Source organism: Equus asinus, chromosome 13 (genome assembly GCF_041296235.1).
Source record: "Equus asinus isolate D_3611 breed Donkey chromosome 13, EquAss-T2T_v2, whole genome shotgun sequence".
Taxonomy (NCBI): domain Eukaryota; kingdom Metazoa; phylum Chordata; class Mammalia; order Perissodactyla; family Equidae; genus Equus; species Equus asinus.
The window spans coordinates 41,563,235-41,586,046 of record NC_091802.1 but is presented as its reverse complement, the minus strand read 5'-3'; the positions used below and the strand labels follow the sequence as shown (position 1 = coordinate 41,586,046).

Sequence of the window (22,812 nt, the reverse complement as noted above, 5' to 3'; positions counted from 1 at the left end):
TGAGGAGAATGGAGAGCCAGCTAAGAAGCTTTTCCATTAAGGAAGAAAGCCCTGAAGGCTGACAGACCCGGGGGCAGGGACAAGGAGCAGTGGGGGAGAGGCCTGTTGCCTGGCCACCCTCCCCCTCCACACACACACCCTGTGGAGAGCAGGTCTCATGACTGCCTCCTCTCCTGCCCCTAATTAGCAGCTGCCCCCCATGCATTGTCCCAGGCCAGCGCCCCCGCCAAGGCCTCTTTTGTGCTCCCAGATTCCTGGGTGCAAGGTGGCCTCATTAGTGCCCGGAGACCGCCCAATCTCCAGGGAGCAGGCAGACAGACAAGGCGGGGACCAGGGGCACAGAGATCCAGCTCCGGCCTCTGAGCGCCTTGGCGGCCATTCCTTGGGCCCAGCCTGGAGACGGCCCCCCTGTGGGAGGCTAATCTTAGACCTGCCTTTGTCTGGCCCCAGAGTGGACGCAAGTGTCCGTCTCTCCCCCACCACCTCAGAGCACTATAAACCCCAGACCCCTGGTAGCGGGTCGCAGTCGACGGCCTCAAAGTTCCTGGGTATTTGGACCACTGCAGACAATACCTTTCCCAGCTCCCTACTCTGAGCTCCAGAAGCCATGAACCCTCCCTCTACGAAGGTAAAGACCCAGGGATGGAGGGCTGACTCATCATACCAGGGGGTAATGAGAGTGCTAGCTCAGGGGGCTGGAAGAAAGGCTGAAGGTGTCTCTGCTCTTGGTCCTTTCTGGCATGGCTCTGAGGCAGGGGACGGGTGGACCTTTGATGGAGACTCTGCCTTGGCTAACATTGGATTATGTCCAGTTCTCCTACCATCTTGTATTTTTTGCGAACTTACTGGTATCAGGTGCCGAGTTTCCACCTGTCCTCTCGTTTAATCCTCCCAGCAGGCTTGCACAGTAGGGATTATCTAATACCCAGTTTAAAGGTGAGAAAGCTGTGCCCCCTGAGAGGGTAGGAAACTGGTCCAAAGCCAGAGTTCGGTTTCCCCCGAAAGGGAGCAGGCAGACAAGATGACAGCTCGGATCCTGCCAGTCCTTGGTTTGCACGTGTTTGCCCGCTGTGGGGAGGGGACGAACGAGGGCGTCTGTTCTCCTGAGGGTACAGACTGGCGGCGCAGACAGACTCACACAAGCCTGTTTTCGGGTGGAGTGGTAAGCGCGCTAATGAGGTACAATGGTCTAAGGGTACCCAGAGGAGAGAGGGATTCATTTCGCCCAGGGGGCCTCAAAGGGCTTCCTGGAGGAGAGGCTGTGCTGGGTCTTGAAGGATGAGCAGGTAAAAGAGACAGACAGGAGCCCTTCAAACAGCACTGGGCAGAGGCAGCAAAAACTAAGGGACAGCGAGGGAGGAGCGCGGAGCCAGCGGGGCAGGGTCTGGGCGTAGGGGCTGGATGCGGGCGCGACAGGAAGACCCCCAGAGCCCTGTCTCCGCCTCTCCAGGTGCCCTGGGCCGCCATAACGCTCCTGCTGCTGCTGTTGCTGCCGCCCGCGCTGCTGTCACCCGGGGCGGCCGCGCAGCCCCTGCCCGACTGCTGCCGCCAGAAGACGTGCTCCTGCCGCCTCTACGAGCTGCTGCACGGCGCGGGCAATCACGCGGCCGGCATCCTCACGCTGGGCAAGCGGCGGCCGGGGCCCCCGGGCCTCCACGGCCGGCTGCAGCGCCTCCTGCAGGCCAGCGGCAACCACGCGGCCGGCATCCTGACCATGGGCCGCCGCGCAGGCGTAGAGCCAGCGCCGCGACCCTGCACCGGGCGCCGTTGTCCCGCCTCGGCCACCTCGTCTGTCGCGCCTGAGGGGCGGTCCGGGGTCTAAGCCCTTGCTCGGGCCCTGTGCTGCCCTCTCCCTTCTGCCCGTCCGTTGTCAGCCCCAGAAAAAGGGCAATAAAGACGAGTCTCCGTTAGCGTGGCTGGTCTCGGTTCCTGTGCGGTTGCGTCCTGCCCTCCAGAGGGCGTGAGAGTCTTGCGAACTATAAAAAGCCGGAGGGTCTAGCAGCCCGGCTCTAGGACATCTCAGCTTGGGCGTCGTTGAACCCGAGACACTCTTGGATAGGGAGCTCCCAGAGCAAGGAACCGTGCAAGGCTCTGGGGTGCGGAGAGCACCGCACGTGTGCATGCTTGGAGGGGAGGATGCGGGACAGACATGTCCTCCGATACTCTACTAGTCGTCCGGGATCAGGGTCTTTACGGAGAGACACAGGAGGGGAGGGAGAGCAAGGAAAGCACACAGAGGAGCAGAATCTGGCTGAGAAGAAGTAGGAGCCAAGCCTGCCGAAAAGGCAGGGAATATGAGTTTCAACATGAATCGTCTAGAGTGGCTGCAGGTGGGGAGCGGTGAGGCGTCGGAGGCGAGACGGTTAGGTTCCTGCACCCCGGATTGAGGAAGCCCTCACAAACCACCAGGCTTTGCACTTTATTCTGCAGGTAGCTGGGAGTCATGAGAAGTTCTTAAGCAGGGATGGGGAAAAATGTTCCTGCAACTTTAGCCTAACACATCTGTTACTGGTTGAATTGTGCCACCCCTGCCCCCAATTCATATGTTGAAGTCCTAACGCCCAGCACCTCAGAATGTGACCTTATTTGGAAATAGGGTCGTTGCAGATATAGTTAGTTAAGATGAGGTCATACTGGAGTAGGGTGGGCCTCTAATCCAGTATGACTAGTGTCCTTATAAAAAGGGGGAATTTGGACACAAAAACACACACAGGGAGAACCCATGGGAACATGAAGGCAGAGGTAGGGAGACGCATCTATAAGCCAAGGAACCCCAAAGTTTACCAGCAACCCACCAGAAGCTGGGAAAGGCATGGAACAGATTCTCCCTCACAGCCTTCAGGAGGAACCCACCCAGCCTGCCGTCATCTTTTTTCGGGGGCAGGGGCGGGGGCCAGTGATTATCCCTGAACTAACTACTGCCAGTCTTCCTCCTTTTTCCTGAGGAAGTCTGGCCGTGCCCATCTTCCTCTGCTTTCTATGTGGGACGCCTACCACGGCATGGTGTGCCAAGCCGTGCCATGTCCGCCCCCGGGAGATTCGAACCGGTGAACCCCGCGGCCGCCGAGAAGCGGAATGTGCAAACTTAACCTCTGCGCCACCGGGCCGGCCGACCTGCCCGCCATCATCTTGATCTTAGATTTCCAGTCTCCAGAACTGAGACGACAAATTTCTGTTGTTGAAGCCGTCCAGTTTGTGCTACCTTGTTACAGCAGCCTTAGGAAACTAATATAACACCCAAAAGTAGAGGCAGAGAAAAATGTGGCACTTTTACACAATCTAACATCACAGACAATGTCGGGCTCGGACATGGGGAGAGAGGGTGAGGAGCACCAGCCTGCCTTCTCCCCAGCCCATCTCACTGCCTTCAGCTGTTTTGTTCCAGGAAGCAGCCACCCTAAGCCGCCACAGTGAGCAGCCCCAGTAATATTCTGCTTCCGTAATGAAAACGTCCTATGTCTGGTCTCCCCTGGGTTCTTCTTGCTGCTGTACTGGTTCTGTCTTGGAGAAGATGGAGATCAAAGTCCATTTTGGAGACTGGCAAACTGACCCTGCCCACCTTTAAACTATCTTTCTTGGTGCCAAACTTGCCTCCAGCCTCTCTTCCACTTGAATGGCAGCAGAGAGAAGGAGAGTTCAATCCAGACGGTAAGAAGGGGGAGACTGGGGGAGACAAATGCCATCCGACGCACTTGTGTGCCAACGGTATGTATTGTGCTATTAAATTCTCACAAACGCATGAGGGTAAAAATTGTTTTACAGTTGAGGAAAGTGAGGCTCAGAGAGGCTAAGACACACAATTAGCAAGTGACAGAGCTGGAATTCTACCTGGTGGACTCCGAAGCTCTTTCCATCCACCCTGCGGTACTCAGAGGCAGAGTTCGCCAGTGCGCCCTACACAAACTGAGGCACAGGCGAGGGTGAAGGAGTGCCTTCTGGAAATTGAGTTCCTAGTCTTCCCGTAGATCCCCGCATTGGCAAAACTAGCCTCTTTAACCCTTGCTGTCTCATACCGGAGCACAGAGAGCGGGGTTGCTGCGAAATATCCGAACTCCAGCAGGCGGCACTGTGAACCCGACACCATGCCCAGCGTAGGCGGCGCGCGGGGAAACCCGCGGGGAGGAGCCACCGGGAGCTGCCAGGGAACCACGCGTGGGGGCGTGGCCATCCTGGAAGGAGGGCGTGTCTCTCATTCAAGCCCCGCCCCACCTCTTCAGGCCTCGGCTCCGGGTGGGCGTGTCCCGAATTCTCTCCCGGAGAGACACGCGTGGGCCGCTCCCCTCCCGGAGGAGGGCCGCGGAGAAGCGTGAGGGTGTCGCTGGCTGCCCCTCCCGTGCGGGGCCACGTGGTGGGCGCGGGCCGAGCCCGGGGGAAAGAACCCTGCCCGTGGGGAGGTGGGGGGGACCGAGGCGGCGCCGAGCCGAGCCGAGAGCTGCGGGGTTCGGAGCAGAGAGGCGGCGGCAGCGGCGCCGAGAGGGAGGGGAGGAGGCAGGCGGGCGCATGGGGCGCTCCGGCCCCGCCGGCAGCGCGCCTCCTCCGGCCTGGCCGCGCTGAACGCCCCCGGCGCTACGCCTCGAACCCGAGCCCCGAGGCCATGCCGGTCATGAAGGGGTTGCTGGCCCCGCAAAACACCTTCCTGGACACCATCGCCACCCGCTTCGACGGCACGCGTGAGTGGGGCGGAGGCTGGGACTGGGGGTCCGAACTGGAGGCCAAGTCTCCTTCGGCGCCGGCGCGGGTCTTCTGCATGTGGTGAGACCCTAAGGCGAAGAGAGAGTGGAGTTGAGGGGCTAGGAACTCCCAAAGCTGCAGTAGAGGCACAGGACTGGGAGCGCCCTGCGAGGGGAGGAGGGGAGAGGGCCAAGAGTGCGGGGGACTGACGTTGGGGGTGTGACTGGAGGCAGGAAAGGCTCTTTGTGCGGCAAAACGGAGGAGAGGCCTTGGGAGCCGCCCACTCCCAGACAGAGCTCTGCTGGGGGCGTGTATGGGGGTCTCCGGAGACGCGGAGGTGGGAGTAAGTGGCTCAGGCGCTCCGGGGTCTACTCCCAGACGGCTCCAGCATCTCCTTCCCCCGGAAAAAAAAAAGAGAAAGAAAAGATCAGACTTCGGCAGGACCTAGCTTGAATTTAAGGTCACGTAGCCCAAATCGTGGCCCGTCCACGTCAGAGAGAGGTGAGGCAGGAGGAGTGGGGTGGTCCTTGTGACGGAGGGAACTCCTTGCTCGCCCACCCTAGCTTGGGTTCCAGGTTCAGCACCTTGGACAGCCACATTCCTCCTTCCCTGCCTCTTCTCTCGCCATTCCCTTTCCTACTTTGGAGCCGAGAGATCTCCTCCTGCCCTCTTCGGGCCAGTGCCCTGAATCTGGAAGGTGGGGGGAGCGGTACCCGAGGGCGGAAACCGAGCTCCCGGGGCCCTACCCGCCTTCCCCCCACACCTCCCTTGTTTCCATAGCGCCCATCACCGGGGCAACAGGCCCTGGGATGGAAGAACGAGGCTGCTGCCCAGGGCCCAGCGCCTCTCAGGCACCCTTGGTGTCCCCATCAGCTGCCGCACCCCCAGACACTCACCTCTCCTAGCGCCCAGGGACTAGTTGTGTCTCAGGGCCCTACCCTCAGCTGAGACTCTGTCCCTGATGGCCCACAGAGCCCCCCTGTGGCCTCCTACCCAGGAGACAGCCAGCTTGGGTTCTGCTGCTGGGGTTACTGGAGCCACAACTTCATTGCCCAACCTTGTTAGACTTTGAGTCCTGGGGACAGACCCCCTGAAACTAGCTGAAGGAATGCTGAAAAGAAGACCTTTCCTGGAAGGCAGGGAATGAGGACGCTACTCATCACTGTCTCCCTCCCCCAACAAAGGAGATTTGTGAGTTTGGATAATCACTGCCTTTTGGTTTCCTATCAGTAAAATGGGTGTGATATCACTGGAACCTCTGCCCTGTCCACTCTCTAATAGGACGACAGGACAACAGCTATGATGTGCTTTGAAAGCTGTGCTCATGTAGGGGAATCATTTCTCTTTTTCAGTGTAGCACTTGCTATGTGCCAGGACTTGTTCTCCCCAGGTAACCCATGTAACCCTCACAACAACCATGTGAGAAAGATACATTATCCCCCACTTTGCAGATAAGGAAGCTGAGGCACAGACGAGTTCATTAACTTGCCCAAGGTTACAGAGTAAGTAAGTGGCAGAGGTGGGGTGCTAGAGCCCATGCCCTTACTCACTATGCTAGGCTGCCTCCTACTAGCTTGAAGGCAGGGGGACAGACAGCACGACCTCTTGGGATTCCTTCTCCAAGCTCCTAGTAGTCCCTGTCCCAGTTCCAGGCCACCCTTAAGTCCTTGTCCTTTTGCCTATCTCTTCTTACTCTCATTTCAGAATATACAAAAGGGAGATCCAGGAATCACGTGGAAGCCTCGGAAGCTTCTGTCTCTGTGATCTCTGACCACAGCTCGTGGGAGGTACTGCCCACCTGGAGGCTGAGCTCTCCTCCTGGCCTTGACCTGACCTTTACCTCTTCTTTCCACAGACAGCAACTTCCTGCTGGCCAACGCACAGGGCCCACAGGGCTTTCCCATAGTCTACTGCTCTGACGGCTTCTGCGAGCTCACAGGCTACGGCCGCACCGAGGTCATGCAGAAAACCTGCAGCTGCCGTTTCCTCTATGGTCCAGAGACCAGTGAGCCAGCCCTGCAGAGGCTGCATAAGGCCCTGGAGGGCCATCAGGAGCATCGGGCTGAGATCTGCTTCTACCGAAAGGATGGTGAGAGGGCCTGGCCCATCCTGCAGCCCTGCCCAGACCCTATGCCTTACCCAGAGTCCACCCAACACAGTGGAAGCCTGGGTGCTGGTCTCCACACTGCCACAAGCTGTCTGTGTGACACTGAGTGCATCCCTGACCCTCTCTGAGCCTTGGTTCTCCCATCTGGAAGGTGAAGGAGTTGGCTGACATAATCTCGGGGGTTCTGTCCAGCTCTAAACCTCTGCCGAGCCCTTAGACTATGCCAGGAACCAAGATGGATGAGAGAGGGATGCCACAGGCTGCTCACTCCTCTGCCCCATCTCCCCACACCTGCAGGCTCTGCCTTTTGGTGCCTCCTGGATATGATGCCCATCAAGAATGAGATGGGGGAGATCGTGCTTTTCCTCTTTTCCTTCAAGGACATCTCTCAGAGTGGAAGCCCAGGACTTAGTCCCCCAGGAGGCCATGGGGACAGTAATCATGGTAACTGCAAGTCTGGGGAAAAGGCATGAATGGTCAGAGGTCTTCACCCAAGGTCACACAAGACCTCTCCATACCCAGCCTCATGAGATGAGCACCCATTTATCTCTGTACCCTTCTTCCCAACAGAAAACTCCCTTGGCAGGAGGGGAGCCAGCTCGAGACTTCGATCTGCCAGGAGGCAGAGCCGTACCGTCCTACGCCGACTGACTGGCCACTTTGGCCGCCGGGGCCAGGGAAGCATGAAAACCAGTAATGTGAGTCCCATCTCTACCCCAGCATCTCCCAGCCTTAATTCTGAGGCACCCTTGCTACTGTCTCCCTGTTTCCCTGTTTGTCTGGTCTCCCTCCAGAGGCTTGTTCCTCTGTCTGCCCATTTCTCACGTACAACTCTCTGCTCTATCCCATGTCCCCTCACATCTTTCATACCCGTCTCCTTTGCTGCCTTGTGATTGACATTACTCTGCTCTGAGGATGTCGCAAGGGTGGGGTTCTAGCAGAAGTTACATCACCTACCTTTGTGTCGTCAGGGTACATTATGGGGGGTAAAATCACAAGCAGTGGTCCTAGGGGGAAATCCCCTGTTGGCAGTGTGGCATGCAGCCCTGTGTCCCATTCCTAGGACCCTGATAAAGCCATAGGGTCGCATCTCCAACCCTCTGTAGAGGCTGTTAGGGCTACAGGGAATGGGGTGTGCCGTGCCAGCTTCCCCTTATTCCTGGGGTATACCCATCCTCTACTTGGGCCCCCAGAACCCAAAAGGAACTTGAGGGAGAAGTTAGTGACCTCTCAAGCTAGGCTGTGTGCCTGATTTGTCATAATCTCCTTCTCAAGCAGGGTGAAGGTCAAGCCTTATAAATACCCCCCACAAAACATGATTGATTCAGAAGGGGGCCTGAGCAGTAGCTCGGCAGAGGAAGGAAGTGTCAGGTGCCAGCCCCTGAACCATCTCCTGACCCTCTCCCTCCTCTCATGGTCATGCTTGCAGTGCCCACCCCCCCTTCCCCATCCCCTGCCTCTCCTCCCCACTAGCCTTGGCTCCTCTTTCCCCCAAGAGTCCCCAACCGCCACCCCTCTCCCCTTAGAACGTGTTTGAGCCAAAGCCATCAGTGCCCGAGTACAAGGTGGCCTCCGTGGGGGGGTCCCGCTGCCTCCTCCTCCACTACAGCGTCCCCAAGGCTGTCTGGGATGGCCTCATCCTCCTCGCCACCTTCTACGTTGCTGTCACCGTCCCCTACAATGTCTGCTTCTCGGATGATGATGACACCCCCATAACTTCCCGACACACCCTTGTCAGCGACATCGTTGTGGAGATGCTCTTCATCCTGGGTCAGACCCTCTGCCCTACATACCCTGGTGGGTGGGCTGGAGGGACCCACTCACCCAAGCCTTGCTCCATGCTGGGCCTGGAGGACCCAGGTGTTCAGAGCCCATCCATTCCTGGATCTTTAAGTCCTAATGGTCCATGTGCCCTCATTCCTGACCCTGAAGCCTTCAGCCTTTAGACCTGTTCTCCCTGAGGACCAGCCAGAAGCCCAATCTGTCTTCCCCATTTCTGCCTCCAGCTCCATTCTGGGTCTCTAAGGCTGGTTCCTGGCTTACCCAGTTCCTCTGCCCCTTGGAGTTCTTAGGCTGAGGCCCCCTAGTAACAGCCTCTTGTGCCCCCAGATATCATCCTGAACTTCCGTACCACCTATGTGTCCCAGTCTGGCCAGGTGGTCTCTGCTCCTCGTTCCATTGGCCTCCACTACCTGGCCACCTGGTTCTTCATTGACCTCATTGCCGCTCTGCCTTTTGACCTGCTTTACGTCTTCAACATCACGGTGGTGAGTGACTCGTGTCCCACCATGCAGCCCAGCCTCCCAACTTCAGCACAGCGTCTCCCATTAAGGGACTGACCTCAAACCCAGACTCAGTCCTTCCCATCAATCCATCTGCGAATATTTGTCAGGCACCTGCTGTGGGCAGAGCTCTAGGCGAGGTGCTGAGAAGGAGCTGAGAGGGTCTGTGCTCTTGGGGAGCTCAGCTCCCAATCTCCGAGGGAAGCTGAGACAAATGAAAAGCTAACTAGGGCTACCAAGGCGGTGTTGATCTGATGCCAAATGAGTGGTACTTTTCACATTTTTATTTAACAAACAACTGATGAGCATTTAGCTGTCTGCAAAGCACTGTGTGGGGCATGGTCACTATGGGGAAAAGGCACAAGGATTCAGCCGCCAAACACTAAGCTGGTGAGGGGGCAGGACTACTGGAGGGCACAGCAGAAAGAGAAGAGGTAAATGGAGTGGAAGATGGGGTCCAGGTATTGCTGCGTGGGGGCTGGGCACGAAGCAGCTGACCTCGGAGTTGCAGGCTGGAACATGGGCATGCGCAAAAATGATCTGAAATTTGGCCAGCACCTGGGAGGCCAGAGCACCCACCCCAGTCAGGCAGAGGCTAAGGTGGCCTGGGAAGCGTTCCTGAGGGAGGAGAGAGCAGAGCCAGACCTTAGACAGACAGTAGGATTTGGCTGGCAGGATGAGGAGAGAGCATTTGGGGGAGCATAGTAAGCCAAGACAAGCAGGTAGGGGCTGTGAGGTAGATTTGGAGGCAGAGAGGGCCAGGACTTGTGTCCTCCCAGCTCCCTGGGGCTGCCAGAGGTGCCCTGAGTGCTCAGCTCTGCACCCAGCCAGCAGATGGTAGGTCTTCTCAAGTCCGGGGTGAGAGAGTGCCACCCTGTGTCCCCAGGCCCCCTTGGTTCTTGGGTGGGGAGGTGGAGAGCAGTTTCCCTGTGCGCTCGCTCTCTGCCACACTTAGCTATAGCGGGAAACCACCTACACGCAGCCGGATTTAACTAGCCGCCAACGGGCTGTGGGCCTCTTCCCCTGCCTGTGTACACGTGTGTGCACTTTCCCACACACGTGCATGTGTGTATGTCTGCCCTGAGGCTCCAGCCATTCCCAGCAGAGCTCCCCACCCCTCCCCGTGAGTGCCCCCAGACCCCTGTGCCCACCAGGCTGTGTCAGCCAGGCAGACAGCTGTCCGTGAGGGAGAGAGAGAGTGGCAGAGAGCCCCTCTCCTACCTCCCAGGCAGTTCCCCTCCTCTGGTACCTTCAGGAGCACTTTACAATTTACTAAGTAAGTTCTTTCACACATGTCATCACAAAGAAGCCTCACAGTAACCCTTCAGGGCAGATTCTCTTATCCTTCTTTATCAGAGGTAGATGCAGAGGCTCAGAGAGGTTAAGTGGCTTGCTGAAGGTCACACAGTTAGCAGTGGAAGGCAGGAGACCGAAACCAGATCTCCAGACTCCTAGCCTAGTATTCCTTCCAACATACCCAGGAAAGCAGGGTACCTGAGTGGATGGTCAGCCATAAGGGAAGATGAGGAGCAATGCCGGGGCTGGAGGGAGGCAGAGCAAAGACAGAGGACGAGGGAGCACTGGCAGAGCTGTGGACTTGAAGGAGCCCGCCCTGGGGACATTCTGTCCAAGGAGAAGGAGAGGAGGGCCCCAAGGGAGTGGGGCCCAAGGGCAGGTGACTAGGGGAAGCCCTGAAGCACTCAAATTTGGAGTCAGGAGCTCTGGGAGCTGGAGGCAGGCAGTAAGCCCTGGGGAGCGTCCATGTGGGGGAATCAGGACCACCTCCTGTCCAGCTCCTTCACCTAAAATTAGAGGAAATGGCATGAGGTGGCTCAGGAGGCGTGTAGGGCTAGGGCTACAGAGGATGCTCCGGGAGGCCCCTGGAAGGACAGTGAAGGACCTTCATACCAAGTGCCCCAGGCGCTGCCCCAGAGCCCCCAGCCCTAGCCTTCAAGCTGCCCCCACCCGTAGTAGTGAGCAGATAAGCCTCCACCTGCCCTTCATCTCCAAGATTGGAAGGGCTAACTGAAGCATTAATAACCACAATGAAAACAGTTGTAGTGTTAATATTAGCTAACATTTGCAGGACCCTTACTGGGTGCCACTGGCCCCATTGATCCCCACCTAACCCCACAAGGTCTGAGACCTCGCAGCCCAGGCTCCCTCGGTCCCCACTCTCCTTCCCTCAACATTTCAGCACGACCTGCTCATCTGCAGCTGACCACAAGGGGAAAGGTCCCTAAACCTTCCCCAGTCCTCAAGGGGCCACTCCCATCACAATTGCTGTCATCTCTAACAACCAGTTTTCATCCAACTGCCAGTCGTGCCCTGAGGGCTTTGAGTGGGGCCAGAGGTCATTTAGCCTGTTGCCCTCCTTTGACCTCCACCAGCTCACTGTGCTAAGAGAGAGTAGAACAAATAGACTTTGTTTTCAGCCCTGATTTTTTTTTTTTGAGGAAGATTAGCCCTGAGCTAACATCTGCTGCCAATCCTCCTCGTTTTTGCTGAGGAAGACTGGCCTTGAGCTAACATCCATGCCCATCTTCCTCCACTTTATATGTGGCACACCTACCACAGCGTGGCTTGCCAAGCGGTGCCATGTCCGCACCTGGGATCCAAACGGGTGAACCCTGGGCCACTGAAGCAGAACGTGCGCACTTAACCACTGCGCCACCGGGCCAGCCCTGTCAGCCCTGATTTGAGTCCCAGCTCCATCATTTCCTTGGTCTGTGACCTTGAGCAAGTCACTGACCTCTCTGAGCCTTAGCTTACTCATCTGCAGTCTGGGAATGATGACGATAATTGGACTGAAGGATAGATTATTTTATGAGGACTACAAATACTTAGCCCAGGGTCTGACACATACAGTAAGCACTTACTCAGTGTTAGCTATTATTAGTGTTAGTATTATTCTCTCCCATCTGCATTTCTTGGTCACCTTCTCAGGACAACAGGGATGTTTCTCCTGCTGCAGCTTCCCCTGGCTCCAGGGCATCTGGTGGCCAGGCCCTGGGAGGGGACATGGGGGCCGTGAGGGCTCTCAGGAGGTGTGCCTGCTGACAACTCCCCACTCCACTCCTGCAGACATCGCTGGTGCACTTGCTGAAGACTGTGCGGCTGCTGCGGCTCCTGCGGCTGCTGCAGAAGCTGGAGCGGTACTCCCAGTGCAGCGCTGTGGTGCTCACGCTGCTCATGTCCGTCTTTGCACTCCTTGCCCACTGGATGGCCTGTGTCTGGTATGTCATCGGGCGCCGGGAGATGGAGGCCAATGACCCGCTGCTCTGGGACATCGGTGAGCCACCGACCCCAGGCTTTCACTGAGCACCCATCCACCTGCCCTGTCCACTCAGGCCCCCAAGCAGATGCCTCCACCAGGAGCCACACCCACCACCCCGTATTCCACCATTCATCCAGCAAACATGCACTGAGCTCCTTCCGGGTCAGGCGTGGGAATATTGATTTGAAGACAAGGGCTCTGCCTTGGGGGGACCTCACAGCCTAGCAGGGGAGCACAACCAGTAACAGGCGATTAAAATACAGTATGGGAAACACTGATGGTCAGGAGGGTGTTTTGGGAAGAGGGAGCGATACCTCCACCTAGACCCTTCCGGTGGCTCCCCACCACCCTCTAAATAAAGTCCACACACAGTGCACGCCCTAAATAATCCTGCAGCCCTCTCTGTCGCCACCTGGCTGCTCTTTCTCCCATGCTGCCAGTGCACAGCCACAATGGCCTCCCTCCAGCACCCCGGGGATGCTGCTTTCTCACTTTGGCCCTTGAATATGTTTTCCTTTCTGGAGCCTTTCCCTTTTGTCTTCCCTCTCTTCTTCACCTAGGCGACTTTTCTATTCCTTGTAGTCTCAACTGAAATGCTCTGTCCTAAGGGAGCCCTTCAGGAATTCTAGCACCCCACCCCCACCCCTCACTGGGCTGGCTCACCCTAACACACGATGACTCCTAGGACACGCTATACCTCCCTTTTAGTAGCTCGTCTCCCACCTGTAATGATGTATTTCACAACTCTTTCTCCTCCGGTTGTAATTTTACCAGGGCAGGGAGAATGGCTGGCTGGGTCAAGTCCTAGCGCCCTGTGCACGAGAGGTGCTCAATAAACTAATTATTAGAGACTTGAAGGGGCCCCTGAACAGTCGGCAGTGTAGGGAATTCTTGGACTGCGACTGTAACCAGTTCACCGTGATTTTCCGGTGCCAGCCTGTGCAAACCTCCCTTGCCTCTCTAAATACTTGCCCAAGGTTAAGCGCAGGCAGTGCAGGGAAACCCAATTCTCCACCTCTCTCGCAGCTGGGGCTCCTTGCATTCCTCCACCCGCAGGCTGGTTGCACGAGCTGGGCAAGCGGCTAGAGGTGCCCTACGTCAATGGCTCGGCGGGCGGCCCGTCGCGGCGCAGCGCCTACATCGCTGCGCTCTACTTCACGCTGAGCAGCCTCACCAGCGTGGGCTTCGGCAACGTGTGCGCCAACACCGACGCGGAGAAGATCTTCTCCATCTGCACTATGCTCATAGGCGGTGAGGCCGGGCCTGCCAAGCCGCAGGGTGGCTCTGCTAAGCCCCGCATGCAGACAGGGAAACTGAGGCCTTAGGAGGGCAAGGTGTCCACCCACGTCCAGACAGTCGTGCATTCATTCATAGATATTTTTTCAGCACCTACTACATGCTGGCCCTGGGGGATGCCACAAACAGGCGTGGCCTTTTGCAAAGGGGTGGGGAAACCCAAGTTCACGACTTAATTTGCGGGGTAGGGGGCATGAGAGGAGCATTAGTTCTGACCCCTCTCGGAACCACCCTCTATTCCCCGGCCCAACCCAGCTTCTGGTACCACGTAGACACGCAGGAGCCCACTGACTCTCCTGGCCCTCCTCAGGAACCCAGAGGCCCGTCCAGGGCAGGGTGGGTTTGGAAGCGGGCGAGGAGGCGGGAGGGGTGGCCACCCCTGACCAGCTGCCCGCTGCCGCCGCTGCAGCGCTGATGCACGCAGTGGTGTTCGGGAACGTGACAGCCATCATCCAGCGCATGTACTCCCGCCGCTCGCTCTACCACAGCCGCATGAAGGACCTCAAGGACTTCATCCGCGTGCACCGCCTGCCGCGGACGCTCAAGCAGCGCATGCTCGAGTACTTCCAGACCACGTGGGCCGTCAACAGCGGCATCGACGCCAACGAGGTAGGGCGCGTGGCACCTGTGTCTACTGCCTGGCAGCACAGTGGGGAAAGGGTCGCCACCTCTCGGGGTTTGAAATGGGGCACATGGGACCAAGGGAGGTGAGGTGCTGTTCACGAGGGCAGGAGCCCACCCAAATCCAAATCCCTTTTCCCTCGTACTAGAATATGGGAGCTGAAAGGGAGCGCAGGTCTTAGCTGGTGCCATGCTCCCTGCAACCCACGTTTTGTGAGCACCTGCTTTTGACCAGCCTCTGTGCTGGACAAAGGTTGCTCAGAGATGATCATACTCAGCCCTTGCTCTCAGGAAGACACCAGCCTAGTGAGGGAGGCAGACAGGTAAACAATTACGCAGTGAATTCCACTGTACTGGAGGGATGCTGGTGCAGTGGGGTCCTCATTGTGTGTAGGCCTAGAGGAGTCAGGGAAAGTGGCACATCAGAGGGGAAGAGAAGGAAAAGACAAGAAGGAAATCGGCCTGCTACGGGAAGGTCATTCCAGGCAGAAAGAGCAATGAGAACACAGGTCTGGAAATGTTGACACAAAACAGTAGATTCAGGGAACTGAAGTTAGTTCAGTGAGCCTTCAGGAACTGGTGTGTGAGCGCAGTGGAGGGAGGAGGGCGAGAAGAGTGCAAGAGATGGGGCTGGGGAGGCAGCCATGCCCAGCCCATGGATGGTCTTGAATTTAGAGTTTGTCCTGCAAAATTTTTAGGCTGGGGAGTGGCCTGGGGAATCTAGAAGGTATTTTTGAGAGCAGGAGCCATGGGACTCAGGGTGATCAGCTTGTTGCAAGAGAGGAGCTGGGAGTGACTCTCAGGTTTCTGCCTTGGGCAAAGGGCAAAGGGATGGAGGCATTACAGGAGAAAGATTGGACTTAGCGGTGAAAATGAGAGTCCAGGGTTGGGCCATGGTGAGATGGTGGTGCCATGGGAGATCCAGGTGGGGTTGCCCTAGATAGTTGAAATACAGGTCTGGACCCAGATGTAGGGCTCTTCTGGGCTCACAGGGAGCAAGGAAGCCATGGAGCTGGTTGCCATGATACAGGGAGAGTAGGGAAAGTAAGAAGAGAGCCAAGGGCTACACTGAGGAAGAGGAGCCTGGGGAGGAAATGGGAAAGAAGCAGTCAGAGAGGTGGGAGAACAGAGGGAGAGGTCAACGTGCCAGAGTGGCCCAGGGGCTCCATAAGATGAGGATGGAACTGTGAACACTAAGTTTGGCCCCTAGGAGGTCATTGGTAATGTTCAAAGTCTAGTGTAATGCTGCATTTTACAGGCAGGGATACTGAGGCCTAGAGAGAGGAAATGGATTGCCCAAGGTGCACAGGGCTTTGAGAGCAGAACTGACTTCTAGTCTCCTGACTCCCTGTGGAAGGCTGACCCACCAGGGATGGTTCTTGCATGTGTGGGGTTGAGTAACCAGTACACGTGTGTGAGAGACCAGTGTGTGTAGCCATGGGCAGTGGACAGACAGAAGACCTAGTCTCTGACCCAGAACTTGGGTTGGGAGGTCCACACACAGGCAAAATTGAAGTTAGACACACAGAAGTCCTCCTGAAGGTCAGGAATGAGTAACTTCAAAGCAAAGGGCAAGTTGGAGCTCTCGCCTTGGAGACAGCTCAGCACATTTGTAGAACTCAAGTAGCAGCTGCAGGGGGATGGCCAGAATGACCTATGCCCCTTATGCAGTTACTGCGTGACTTCCCAGACGAGCTGAGAGCTGACATTGCTATGCACCTGAATCGGGAGATCCTGCAGCTGCCGCTGTTTGGAGCAGCGAGCAGGGGCTGCCTGCGGGCCCTCTCCCTGCACATCAAGACTTCGTTCTGCGCTCCTGGGGAGTACCTGTTGCGTCGTGGGGATGCCCTGCAGGCACATTACTATGTCTGCTCCGGCTCGCTTGAAGTGCTCCGTGACAGCATGGTGCTGGCTATCCTGGGTGAGGACCCCCTGACCACTACCTACCCCAGAACCTTCCCCCAGAGGCCTTGGGAGTGGCCAGGAATCCAGGGACTGGGATACCCCCAGTGGATATCTGGAATTCCTACTGAGGAGTACTCTTTCTGGTCCCTTTACCCTACTAGCACCCCCTTTTGACCATTCCCCTGGGACTATCCCCTAATCCCATTGGCCATCCCTTAACCCATCAACCCTTCCCCAGTGACTATCCCCCAACTGAATTGATCCTTTCCCATTGCACATCCCCCAATTCCATTGACCTTTTTCCATGGACCCTCAATTCCATTCACCTTTACTCTTTAACTGACCCCTCTGGCCCTTCTTTATTGATCATCTAATTCCATAGATCATTTGTCCAGCCTTACTGACATCTCCCACTGACTGCCTCCCAACTTCATCAGTCATTCTTCACTGACCTTTTCTGAACCCATTGATTATTTCCACCCAGTCCCATTGATTGACCCACCTTCAACCATCCTCCAAACACTGGCCATCCCTCAAATCCATTAATCATCTCCCACTGATATCCTCTTGGTTCCCTGCCCAAGCTGACTGTCCCCATCCCTTATCCACAGGGAAAGGGGACCTGATTGGGGCAGATATCCCTGAGCCGGGGCAGGAGCCTGGGTCAGGAGCAGGGCCAAGCTGCGTGCTGAAGACCAGCGCTGATGTGAAGGCACTGACCTACTGTGGCCTGCAGCAGCTGAGCAGCCGAGGGCTGGCTGAGGTCCTGAGGCTCTATCCTGAGTACGGGGCTGCCTTCCGGGCTGGCCTGCCCCGGGACCTCACCTTCAACCTGCGCCAGGGCTCTGACACCAATGTATGTAGACCCATCATGGCCTCCATCTCCTCCAAGGTCCTCTCCTTCAAAGCAGACCTCGCCTAGCCCCAGAGAGAGCCTCATGCTTCTCCTTCCACCCTGAAAACATCATCTGTCAACCCAGGCACCCCCTTCCATTGCCCCTTCCATGCTTAACATCTTTCAACCCCACTGACTCTGCTCCATTGGCCATTACCCAATCCCATGGACCATCTCTCACTACCTCTACTTCCAACTCTACTGACCCATCTCCTGTTGGCCACACCTCAGCCTCATTCCAGATACCTCAAAGGACCCTCCCTTTGGAAACAATCTCCCTTGTGTGCCCCTCCTCCGTGAAGTCCCTCTCTAGACCGGGCACCATCTCCTGGGGCTTCCTCTTCTCCACTCACCAAGTGTTTCCTGAGCCTGTTTTGGTTTAGGCTCTGGGCCAGATCTGCAGTTTACACCTTAGGCCTTTGTCTTTTACTGCTTTTCAGACTGACTTTACCACTCAGGATTTCTCTGAGTCGGAGTCGGAGGTGTCTCTGATTCAGGTCCACAGAAAGGCCCCACATTCTCAAACCCCGCAACACTGATGGGTGGGACTAGGAGGTGCTGTCCCAGGGGCGTGCAGAGGTGTGAGTCAGCTTGAACCCCCTATGTCCCCGCAGGGCCTCAGCCGCTTTTCCCGATCCCCTCGTCTCTCCCAGGTAACACTCCCTTCCTGGGTGGGGTTGAGGTTGCATGGGGGAGAGGCCGTGAGTGGGGGCACCTTTCCTTGGCTTCTCCGCTGCTGGGAAAAGGGAGAGGGGATGGGGAGCGGCAGCCACCAGTGAAGGTCGTCGCTTAATGAAAGGCCTGTTATTCACCGTCCTGCAACATCAGCTGCCCCTCTGCCCACAGCCCCACTCGGAAAGCCTCGGCTCCTCCTCTGACAAGACCCTGACATCCATCACAGAGGCTGAGGCTGGGGCAGAGCCCGGGGGTAGTTCCAGGCCCCGCCGGCCCATCCTGCTGCCCAACCTCAGCCCAGCGCGGCTCCGGGGCTCTCTGGTCAGCCTTCTGGGCGAGGAGCTGCCCCCATTCTCAGCCCTTGTGTCCTCCCCTTCTCTGTCCCCGTCCCCATCCCCTGCCCTGGCTGGCCAGGGCCACAGCCCCTCCCCTCTTGGCCCCCCCAGGGGCTCTGCTGCCTGGAAGCCCCCCCAGCTTCTCATTCCCCCATTGGGAACCTTTGGACCTCCGGACCTCAGTCCCCGGTGAGACGCCAGCCTCCTCTGCCTTCCCCATACCCCTGCTGGCTTCCAGAACCTTCTCTGGGCTCTGTCCCCAGCATTCCAGCCAGTGCTTCTCCCTGTCTCTGCCCCATCTGCCCACCCCACCCTTCCTGATCTGCCACAGCTTGCAACCCCACCCTCTATGACCGCTGCTCCTCCCCAGCTCCCTGGCGCTGCTGCCCCTGTTCACCCTCGGCTGCTCTGCTCTGGCCCTGTCCCTCTCCCCATGGGACTGATGACCACTGCCCCCGTCCCAGGATAGTGGATGGCATTGAGGACTCTGGCAGCACAGCAGAGGCCCCTACATTCAGGTTCAGCAGGCGGCCTGAGCACCCTAGGCCCCGTTCACAGGCCCCTCCTACAGGTAAGGGCCCGCAGTGGACCTCAGCTTGCAGTCACCCATCCATCCATCCATCCCACATGTCGAAAGGGCCTACCATGTGCCAGCTGCTATGCTGGGAATACACAGATGAACCAGACCTGGCCCACACTCTTAGTGAGCTCTCCATCAGGTGGGGGAGATGCCTGTGTACTCAGATAAACCATTCCAGAACAGGGGGCTAAGTACCACGACCAAGACAAGAACAGGGCTCTGAAGTAGAAGAGGGCACCCCTAACTCTTCCTCTTAGAGGGGACGACACTCGAGTGGGTCTTAAAGGGTGGGTAGGAGTTTGAGGGGAGGGGCAAGGCAGTTGTAGAAAGGCATGGAGGCATGACAAGAAGAGTACCTTGTGTTCAGATACCAAAGAAGCTCTGTGCTGGGGCCGGCTCCATGGCCGAGTGATTAAGTTTGCGTGCTCCCTGCGGTGGTCCAGGGTTTGGATCCTGGGCACGGACATGGCACTGCTCGTCAGGCCACGTTGAGGCGGCGTCCCACATCCCACAAGTAGAAGGACCTGCACCTAAAAATATACAACTATGTACAGGGGGGTATGGGAAGATAAAGCAGAAAAGAAAAAAGAAAAAGATTGGCAACAGTTGTTAGCTCGGGTGCCAATCTTTAAAAAAAAAAAAAGAAGGTCTGTGCTTAGGACTGGGTGGGGTGGGCGGGGGACAGGGGGAGGGCCTGGGGAAGTTATAGGCTCTTGAAACCAGCCTGAGGGGTTTGGGTTTCCCATCATCCTGACCCTGGAGTTTCCTCTCCTCCTGCTCTCTGCCTGCCCCATGACAGGAGGGGCCCACCCTAAGCTGCTCCCTGCACTCACGCTGCATCCCTTCGCCCCCTTCTGCCTGCAGGGACCAGGCCCAGCCGGGAACTGACCACTGAGGCTGAGGAGGTGAAGGAGAAGGTCTGCAGGCTGAACCAGGAGGTGGGTTGGGGCTGGATCCTCCCCTCCGGCATTGGGAATATCATGTTGGGATCAGAGCTGTGCCTCGTATAAGAGCACTTCAGGGTTTAGAGCCAGAGTCCTGAATTCAGATATTCACACTAGCGGGTGACCTTGGGCAAGTCCTACAACCACTCTGAACTTCAATTTACTCATCTAAAAATGGGGGAAATAATACATTCTTCCCAGAGCTGTGAGGAAGAAATGAGAGTGCACACATGCCTGGCCCAGTCCCTAACCCTACCCCTCAAAGCCTGACCCTCTGGTACCCTGACGCACTGTAAGTGCTCAGTGACTATTGCTTTCCCCTCCTTCCTAGCTGCTCAGCTTGTCCAGCCTGAAAAGAAGGGCTCTCCTCTCTCCACCACCATGGGATTCTCTCCTACAGGGACCGGCCCCTCAGCAAGTCAGGATGCTCCAGTCTTTTCCCTTACCCCAGCCCTGGGAAATGAGCACTACGCAGACCTGTGGGGCTGAGGACAGGGAGGCTGAGAGGCCTTGAGCCTGGGGAACCTGGACCCCAATGTCTGACTCCTGGTCAGGAAGAGCCCAGATCCTGTGCGCTGAGGCTCTGCTTTCCTGCTTCCTCAGGGATCTCAAAGATATGCCACAGCACAGCCAGGCCCAGCCCTTGGGGGAGGGCCTTCCCTGGGTTCTGATAAACATCAGGCATCCCCGGGGGCAGACCTGGGCTGGGCGGGCCCTGGGGCTGGGGGTGGGGTCAGTCCCTGCTTCTGCTCACATTTTGTCTAGGCCAGTGGTTCCCAAACTTGAGCGTCTATCAGCAACTGGAGAACCTGTTAAAATGCAGACTCCTGGGCCTCACTGAATTTGGAATGTGTAGGGTGGGGCCCAGAAATCTGCATTTTAACAATTTTCTTACTTGATTCTGTACTCCCCCGAAATTTGAAAAATGCACATTTTTCTACATCTTATAAAAATGAGGGGGAAATAGTAATAGCTGCTGCCCCAAATCCTTTTTGGAAAGAGGCTGGGGTATTTACATCTAGACAAAAATAACCCCTACCCTGCCTTCTTCTTAGGGTGGCTATGAACAGAGAGTGGTTGCGAAAGAGCTTTGTAAACTGTAGAGGGGGGTGCATCAAGGAGGGTGGTGATTGTTGTGGCACCTGAGAAACAATTTGATGTGTTTTCAACAGATCTCCCGTCTCAACCAGGAAGTGTCTCAGCTTAGCCAGGAGCTTCGGCACATGATGAGCCTGCTGCAGGCCAGGCTGTGTCCCCCAGGCCACCCAACAGTCTCAGCTTGGCCCCCAGATCCTCCTTGCCCCCAGCTGAGGCCTCCATGCATCTCTCCCTGTCTGTCCGGACCACGGCCTAGCCTCCAGGATACCACTCTTGCCGAGGTCCATTGCCCAGCCAGTGTGGGGACAGCAGAGACGGGGGCTGCACCCCCCAACCTGAGACCTTCTGTGCTGTCCCCCTACCCCTCAGAGCCTGACCCTCTGGTACCCTCCCCAGTGCCAGAGGCCTCACCCCTGACCCCAAGCCTCAGGAGGCACAGCTTCCGGTCCAGATCAGACACTTTCCACTGACCCCGGCCCCAGGCCCAGGCCTGTCTGGGGTAGGCATTGCCGCCTGCCATCCAGGGAGGGGCTGGGCCCCCTGGCCTTCTGCCTTGGGTCAGCAGCCACCAGCTGGCCTGGTTGGCTCTGGATTCTCTGGACTTTTTAACAAAGCCTGGTCACTTCTGACCCTGTTCCCTTTTCCAAACCTTCCCCTATCCTCCTCCTCTGTGAGGGGAAGCACCTGAGGCCGTGGAACTCAACAGGCATGAGGTGGACCATGGTGGCCATTGGGCTGGGCAGACGAGATGTCCTGCTTTCTCTCCAGGACCTGGAGGCAGGTAGACATGGGGGAGGACAAGGGGATGGGGAAGGGCCCCAGATCCGGCTGGGAAATGAAGACTGAGGCAAGAGCAGGCAGGCTCTTGATGTCTAGAGCAAGAGAGATAGATTGCAGATTCCACTGCAGAGATTGCTCGGTGATATTGTGAGGTCTTCTGTCCTAGCCCCTGGGTCTCTGCTGGAGACCTTAAAGCGCTGTTGTCTTGAGAGCGGTAGGTTTGAGATCCTGACTGGCATGGGAGCAACTCAAGATTTCTTAGGCCTCCCACTATCAGCCCAGGCTGGAGAGGCTCATCTCATCCCACCGTCCACACAGGAAACAAACTGAGGACCCCCAGATATGTGTTCTTTGGTTCTCACAGCATTTTTCTTTTCAAAATATGAATGAATTGCTGATGTTAAAAATCAGGAGAATTCACATAAAAATCCAGATATTCCAACTTCTCTAAAAAAATTTGGAAGATCTGGCAATCCTGGGCCAACATCCCATGTGGCAATACTTAGCTGGTGTTGGATGGCCACAGTCCTCTTTATTTATTTATTTTTTTTTGAGGAAGATTAGCCCTGAGCTAACATCTGCTGCCAATCCTCCTCTTTTTGCTGAGGAAGACTGGCCCTGAGCTAACATCCATGCCCATCTTCCTCTACTTTCTATGAGACACCTACCACAGCATGGCTTGCCAAGCAGTGCCATGTCCGCACCCAGGATCCAAACTGGCAAACCCAGACCGCCGAAGCGGAACGTGCGCACTTAACCAGTGCGCCATCAGGCCGGCCCCACACTGTCTTCTTTAGATGGGGCCTGTACTCTCCACTTCTTCGCAGTCCCCATGTTTCTCCATCATCTCTTGACACCCACCTAGCTTCCCTCATTTGGATTCTTTGTCTGATCTCTGTGGGTATTTGAGTTTGCAATCCCTGCCTTAGAGTGGCTCCCAGGTTCCTGTGCCCCAGTGGGTGCTTTTTGGGCCCTGCAGTGTATATTTCTACCTCTGGCCTGGGCCTGTCAACATCTCTGTCTCTATCTCTCTGCAGGCTGTCACCAAAGGTGGTCTCTTCTGCTGTCAGCAACTTGAAACAGTCCCAGCAGCACTCCCTGTCCCTCCCCGCCCCTAGACCTCAGCCGAGCCTGTTCTCCCTCCTTCCAAGATGGTCTCACTCAGGGTCCTGACTTCTTGCAAACTCACCCTGGTTTCCAGCTTTCCTTCACCACCCAGCAACCTGGGCTCACTTTTGGATAGGAAATAAATTCTTTATTTTTGTAGCTGTTTGCTCTTACATTTCTGGGGGTTGGTCTGAGAGCCCCAGGGCTTTGGAGGAGCCTGCACAGCAGTCAGTCCCCCA

The 22,812-nt window shown here is 56.8% G+C and overlaps 2 protein-coding genes across 3 annotated transcripts; both read left to right on the top strand.

The window, feature by feature from the left end:
• The first annotated feature begins 341 nt into the window (after positions 1-341).
• HCRT (hypocretin neuropeptide precursor) lies at positions 342-1,909 on the top strand. Of its 2 annotated transcripts, none has more exons than XM_014833533.3 (2): positions 342-628; positions 1,451-1,909. In XM_014833533.3, the coding sequence occupies exons 1-2, from the start codon at positions 608-610 to the stop codon at positions 1,820-1,822; spliced, it is 393 nt and encodes a 130-aa protein (XP_014689019.1). In that variant the 5' UTR covers positions 342-607; the 3' UTR covers positions 1,823-1,909. The 2 variants fall into 2 exon arrangements, with proteins under 2 accessions (XP_014689019.1, XP_070338277.1); XM_070482176.1 differs by lacking the exon at positions 342-628 and adding an exon at positions 1,007-1,162.
• A 1,540-nt stretch (positions 1,910-3,449) lies between these two features.
• KCNH4 (potassium voltage-gated channel subfamily H member 4) lies at positions 3,450-22,706 on the top strand. The gene is made up of 17 exons (XM_014833970.3): positions 3,450-4,670; positions 6,527-6,760; positions 7,076-7,222; positions 7,349-7,476; positions 8,305-8,548; positions 8,888-9,045; positions 12,145-12,352; positions 13,394-13,588; positions 14,043-14,242; positions 15,926-16,175; positions 16,771-17,015; positions 17,669-17,707; positions 17,901-18,253; positions 18,529-18,635; positions 19,509-19,582; positions 20,761-21,467; positions 22,504-22,706. The coding sequence occupies exons 1-16, from the start codon at positions 4,595-4,597 to the stop codon at positions 21,154-21,156; spliced, it is 3,054 nt and encodes a 1,017-aa protein (XP_014689456.3). The 5' UTR covers positions 3,450-4,594; the 3' UTR covers positions 21,157-21,467; positions 22,504-22,706.
• The last annotated feature ends 106 nt before the right edge of the window (positions 22,707-22,812 follow it).

Coding starts and splice junctions, on each gene's coding strand:
- KCNH4 (XM_014833970.3), top strand. CDS start 4,595: ATGCCGGTCATGAAGGGGTTGCTGGCCCCGCAAAACACCTTCCTGGAC. Junction 4,671..6,526: donor CACCCGCTTCGACGGCACGC/GTGAGTGGGGCG, acceptor TTCTTTCCACAG/ACAGCAACTTCCTGCTGGCC. Junction 16,176..16,770: donor CATGGTGCTGGCTATCCTGG/GTGAGGACCCCC, acceptor CCTTATCCACAG/GGAAAGGGGACCTGATTGGG.
- HCRT (XM_070482176.1), top strand. CDS start 1,022: ATGACAGCTCGGATCCTGCCAGTCCTTGGTTTGCACGTGTTTGCCCGC. Junction 1,163..1,450: donor GCCTGTTTTCGGGTGGAGTG/GTAAGCGCGCTA, acceptor CCGCCTCTCCAG/GTGCCCTGGGCCGCCATAAC.